Below are 6,164 nucleotides of genomic sequence, written 5' to 3'. Positions count from 1 at the left end.
TTATGTATTATGTTTTATTGGTTATATTTATTATTTGATTATATAAATTTAGTTTTTTACAAAAAAAGTATATAAAAAAAATCAAATTGTGGAATTCAAGTATTCCCCGGGTTTGATCATTGGGTGATATTACCCGAATTACTTATAATCCGCTGGAATGGACTGTATTTGAATTAAACTATAATTATAATGAACAAAATGAAATAAAATCTTTATTATTTTAACCTTTATGAAATATTTCATTGTGCGTATTTTGCTAGAAGGTTCAGAATATAATTATTAGAATTTGGATTAATTTGGACTATTGCTATGTTTACAAGAAATTACGTTAGGGATTATAGGTTATGGATGGAACATGGACGGGTTTCTCTCCAGTTCTTTTCTTCTCAACTTGCTACCGCCACCACCGCCTCTCTTGCCTGAGTTCAGTGAAGTTCTACTCACTCATGTTTATTTATAGAAAGTGGCGTTTTAAAAAAGTGTGTTTGCTTTCTTCACTTGTACAGGTCAATATCGCTACAAACAACTCTCAGCTTCCATATGTTGTTCCTGGAGGCAACATTTCCAAGTTCCATTAAAAATTTCTTGAGGGGGCATCCCCAACCACAAGTTTTGTTTCAAGGATGAGAGGATAAATTAGACAAGAAGTGTGTATGCATATTTGATGTAGATAACAAATTACTATCTCGAATATGAAATCTAACTCAAAAGTTGCACACTACGATATCCTTGCAGGTTAGGTTCGACATATCGGTGTGAGGATTCTTTCACCGGGATCGGCAAGCCGCTAATAGGAGAAGATGTAGGCGAAGGAAAGGACACAGACCAAGAGGACAAGACCAGAACACGAGTTGGAAGAGGTGGCTCTCGAACGGATGCGGATCAGGAGGACTGGATCAATCGGACGGCAAAGTTGGGCAAAAATTAGCTATGGTTGAAACTAATAGCTAAAATTGTCACGGATACGATATTTATTTATCTATTGACCTTATGATCATTTATCATAATTGATATTCATGATCTTATCATGGCCCTTCTCTGCCAGACGGTATAGCCCCGTCTTGAAGGCGCCGCACCACGGTGCAAAGTTGTACCCTTTTTAAAAAAAATGGTCCTTTCCCCATATAATTGTAAATAAATTCGTAAAGAAACAAAGTTTGTAAATAAAGTCTGAATAGAAAAAAATGAAGACTATTGGTAACAGTTGCATACGTAGCCCTCCTACTGCCGCACTCCCTTTTTTGTACTCCCTCCGAGGGTTGAACAAAAAAATTAATGAAAAAAAATATTGAACATATGCTATTGTCTCTTGCTCACTTGCTCCATGGCCATCGTGTGGTGTTCCGGAGGCTATAGAGCAAGGGTGTCTTCAGTTGGTGAATGATGAAAATTTTCAACAGTTCAAGGAATTCATATAAACCTGAACATCAGTAGTAGGACCCGGGGCACCCATTCATCGAAAGTAATGGCGCATTCCTCTCTCCCCCAAGAAATTTTATTGCCCTCCTCGCTTATATAATATGGATCCGTTTAGTTTGTTCTTTGTTTGCCTAGGAATAAGTACGTTAGTATTTTTTCTGTGTTCCTTGGCTTAAAGCTCCACCAAATTGAATATCGTTCCCTTTATTCACAATCTCTTAACAATTTGCTTTCGGCGTCTTTTGATGGCACAAATTGCACCATATACATCCCTTCTGGGAAACCTCAGAAGAAACAGCCCTCTAAAATCTCGCTTAGATAAGAGATGAAGAAGACTACATTGATTGAAAATAAGAATTGATCAGGAAATGCACATCACATTACTGCTAAATCCCGCATAGTCCTTAAAGGGAGTTAGTTATTTAAATAAATGTATCGCATTCTTACAAAGTGAAATAACCACCAAGAAATAGAAAGCAGCGAAATTAAGTTTGTATCCTGGAAACAATCCTAGTTCAGCCGTGTATTCAATGAGTATTCGCATATCATATTTTTTTTTGTACTGCAGTCAGTTTCAAATTACAGTATTTAGTCAATTCGCAATTGAAAATATATTTTCATATTGTATAATAAAAATAATATTATAATTAAAAATAGCTTATTCAGAATTAATTTAACGTTTTAATGAATAATAATGAATTTGTATTTTTACTTCCTCATCACAAAATATAAGGATGTTAGAATATTCATGCAGAAAAAAAAAAAAAATCATCTAGATCATATTGACGGTTCGATTGTTAATGGCTCAACAGAAATTTGGCTTTAGAAGGCCACCAAATTCGATTATAGATATCTAAAACGTAAGATGGCGGTAAAATTTTCGATTTTGAGTACAATTTTGCATCCTAACATCCAATGATAGGAAATCATTCCATTCATTCAGGGTAAGAAAAATCTATACGCCCTCAGAATGAGAACATTTTACGTTTTAGGCATCAAGGAACAAATTTGGATATGTGTCTATCTTCTATCAAATTTGTGTCGGGTCATGATTGATGACATTATACCTTGTCCCATTTCAATTTTATGAGCTTTCGTCAACGACATTCCCTATTGCATGTGTAAAAGTATTGTTTTCAGTACATCTTTATTCCATAAATTTCCTTGTTTGTCTTTTACATATTTGTTTCTCTTTTCGCTTTCCTCAGTGTTCTTTAGAAAAGCTTCCAGAGTTTTTATGACTATTATTATTACTTCACTTTCTTCCGTTGCTTTTATAAATATAGAGTTAATAACCTATTATTAGTTACTATTTAATAAGTGTTTTTTAATTATCTATATTAAATATAGCAGTAGCATATGTTCGTTGCCGATTTACGATCCCCTCATTACTCTAAAGTCAATTATATCTTATATTTCATTAGTTGGGATAATGAAATAGTTAATAATAGATTTTTAATTTTCGTATATTGTAAAAAAATACATGTGAGTACTCAGTGATCGCAGGGCCGAAACTAAAATTTTGACCAGAGTAAAATTTATACCTTAATCCTTAACTTCTCCATCTGCTCCCATTAAAAGTTAATAGTTTTATGACTGGATTGTAGTAATAATTCATTGATTGAGTTAAAGTTGAGACAAGACAATTAAAATACAGGAATAAATATATTCTACTTCAACTAAGAATAAACTTTCGTTCGAAATCTCCCACTCTATAAAGTTTTCCGTCACAAGTATCCCCTTTGCCAAATCTTTCTGTTACCTCCCCGAGTTACTATGACAAAATATAATATTTTTATTAACATTTTATATATAATTTTTAGATAGGTTTGTACTTCTAATTAATTTTTAAATTGCAATCTACTAGTATTGATTGGTTACTGATGATTATTTTAAAAAAAAAACATGTATTTTTTGGTATTTATTTTTATAGGATATTGTAAATTATATTGTAGACTTTAAATATATTTGTAATAATTATTAAAATTGTTTTCTTCGTATGACAGTTTTATTTCCTATGATTTTGTTTATTAGAATTTCTTGTTCATAAACATATTATATTGCACTTAATTTAGCTCTTTTAATAAATTAGTTTTATATATTTAAAAAATATATCTGTGGACTTCTTTTTAGTTTAAGGTCCTTAAACAAGGGTTATGAAGTGAGTTATATTTGGTCTAACTCATACTCATCTCAGTATGTATCTCTCAGCATACATACTCGTCTACGTATGTATCCACCTACCTATTCCGGGACTATTGCGTTCCAAAAACACGAAAAAATATTTAGTAATTTTTAATTGAAACTAACTAACGTAGTAATTAAACCGAAGTAATACTATTCTACTAACCTTAAGTGCTTTTTATATTCAAAAGTAGCAATTGACTGTAATATTTTCATATAAGTCTATCAAACTGTTTAAGTGGCTAAATAATGCATAATGAGTATAAACTAAATATATTGGAAACTATTTTGTATTTTGAAAACATCATTTTATATGACATTATGTTACCTAACTTTTATTGTGATTTGAAGTTTATTGGTGATGAGATTGCTTTGGGCTAATTAAATATATTTTTTGAAACAAGTTTTTGGAACTTTGTACTATTAAAGCGATAATGTTGGTATTGAATTAAGGTGATTCGAAGTTTAAAGCAAAATATTATAATTAGAAACCGAATTTTTGAGCAATTGTATCTTCTGTTCCCTAACTTGTAATTCCACCAGATCTAGACAATAATCAGAATTAAGGAAATGACATTCAAGTAACACGAATTTTATATTGCAAAAAATTACAAATTTTGGAGATTTTTCTCAATTATGCACGTTTCGAGTTTTTTATGCACAAAATTGCTTGTTTTACTCTTTTTTGGTAAATGTTGATTTTGGTTGCATGAAATTTTTTGCTTGAATTAAATTTCTTATATTATACACATAAAAGTGTATCCTTGTCAATATTCATTCCTTTTTATTTCTTTTACCTTAATAAATTTATAGTTTAAAATTGAGAAACGTGAGTTATATAATGAATACACTCACTAACATATAAAAAGTCAAATTTAGCCTAGAAAAAAGATAAAATGTAACCACAAGCGAGGAATGTTCTTGGAATAGTATTAACCAGTGGTTTCGGGTAATTATGAAAAAGTTTCTCTAGAATAAGCTTGTTATGTGGAACGTTGAGTGTTATTGATGTTAACGTGGGTTCCCTGTCCGACTCTAACTCTCTATGCTTCTAATTGACTTTGTTGGGATTAGTGAGAATTTCATTTTATTTTACTGGTCTATTACATTACCCACGGATAATATTTTAAATCAGAATCGATATGTATATAACTATACATTTTTAACAAACTTTTTTTCATTGACACATTGTTTGTGCTAAATGTTATATTTGTACCTAAATACGAAATTGAGACGCTAAGCGGAAGAAAATGCTACGGGTGGTTTGAGGAGAAATTAAAACGGTAATTTCGCTAAGAAAAATACGTTTAAATATTCCTGTCTACAATAGTGCCTTATGTATAAACTTTTAAAACTCAAAAATTGAGATAGTTTTAACGAGTTTAAAAATTTATCTTAATAATTGGAATATAAAATCATTTATTGCAATGAGCTTCCTTATAACTTTCACTTATCAACAACATTTTAGATTTTTAATCAGAGTAGTTCCGTTTTATATGCATGTTTGCATAAATGTAGATAGTATTTTGGGAGTTTAATTTGATTCAAATAAGGTAGGTAAGCTTTATATGCACTATTATCATAAATTAAATAATATAATTCATAATTTCAGGGTTTGTTCGTTTTATACATATTTTGAGTTTTTACTGCTCGATTTTGTACATTTTGGGTTTTTTACTGCGAAAAATTTTTTTGATTATAATTAACAAATATTTTAACATTGTAAAAGTTTTTTTTTTCAGTTACTCTGTTTTACTGGTAGTATAGTGACTAAAATCCTAAATAATTTATTGTTACAACTCCTGAATATTTAAAGACCTAATTAGATGGAAGTAATTTAATGGAATGAAAGTGTTCAACTGAGTTAAATAAGCATTGTTATAACACTATTATTCTGTCGATGAATTGTAGATAAATAATTACATAATGTATCACAATAAATAAATAAAAACTAAAATAACTCTCTTTTTAATTTGCACAAAGATATTTTACCATGTTAACTTACTAAGATCGTTAGGAGTGCAGTGGTGGGAGCCATTGTACAGATGAATGCCGCAAGCGACGCAACCGCTCGCCTTCCTCCGAACAGACTGATAAATGGATTGATAAAGTGATAAGATATGACTTAAGATATTAAGCAATGTTCTGCTCCTGGCTATATTTACCCAAGGATTACCTTTAACACCGCATTGCCTTTTAAAAAGATACGACGCCTTCAATAATCAGTGAATAACACTCTGTGACTATTCCTAAGAAACGGAAAAAAAAAGTAGATCGTACCTAATATCTGGAGAACTATTTCCTAGAACGTTCGGGGTTTTGAAATTGAAAATTGTGTAAAATGAAATCAATAGATGGAAGGAATATCCAGTATAATATTTATTTTAAGTGTTTCGACCACTAATATCATTTACACTGGAATTACAAAGTTAATAGAAGGCAATAGAGAAATTCACAAAGTAACAATTACGAAGTGAGGTTACAATAATAAATTTACAATTACAGTTTACATGTTACAATAGCTTTTGATACAATCTGGCACCCGGGACTGTTTTACAAAC

The 6,164-nt window shown here is 30.6% G+C and overlaps 1 protein-coding gene across 1 annotated transcript in view; it reads right to left on the bottom strand.

Moving 5' to 3' along the window:
* Nucleotides 1–5,713, bottom strand: part of LOC106690926 (fibrinolytic enzyme, isozyme C) — a 17,916-nt gene extending 12,203 nt beyond the window's left edge. The window contains exon 1 of the mRNA XM_014436524.2: nucleotides 5,609–5,713. Coding sequence (XP_014292010.1) covers nucleotides 5,609–5,641 — 33 coding nt within the window. The 5' untranslated portion in view covers nucleotides 5,642–5,713. The remainder of the gene's footprint in view (nucleotides 1–5,608) is intronic.
* Between the last annotated feature and the right edge of the window lie 451 nt (nucleotides 5,714–6,164).

The sequence above is a fragment of the Halyomorpha halys genome, unplaced genomic scaffold (assembly GCF_000696795.3).
Source record: "Halyomorpha halys isolate HHAL.00 unplaced genomic scaffold, Hhal_1.1 Scaffold1979.1, whole genome shotgun sequence".
Lineage (NCBI taxonomy): Eukaryota > Metazoa > Arthropoda > Insecta > Hemiptera > Pentatomidae > Halyomorpha > Halyomorpha halys.
This window is presented reverse-complemented; position numbering and strand designations above follow the sequence as displayed.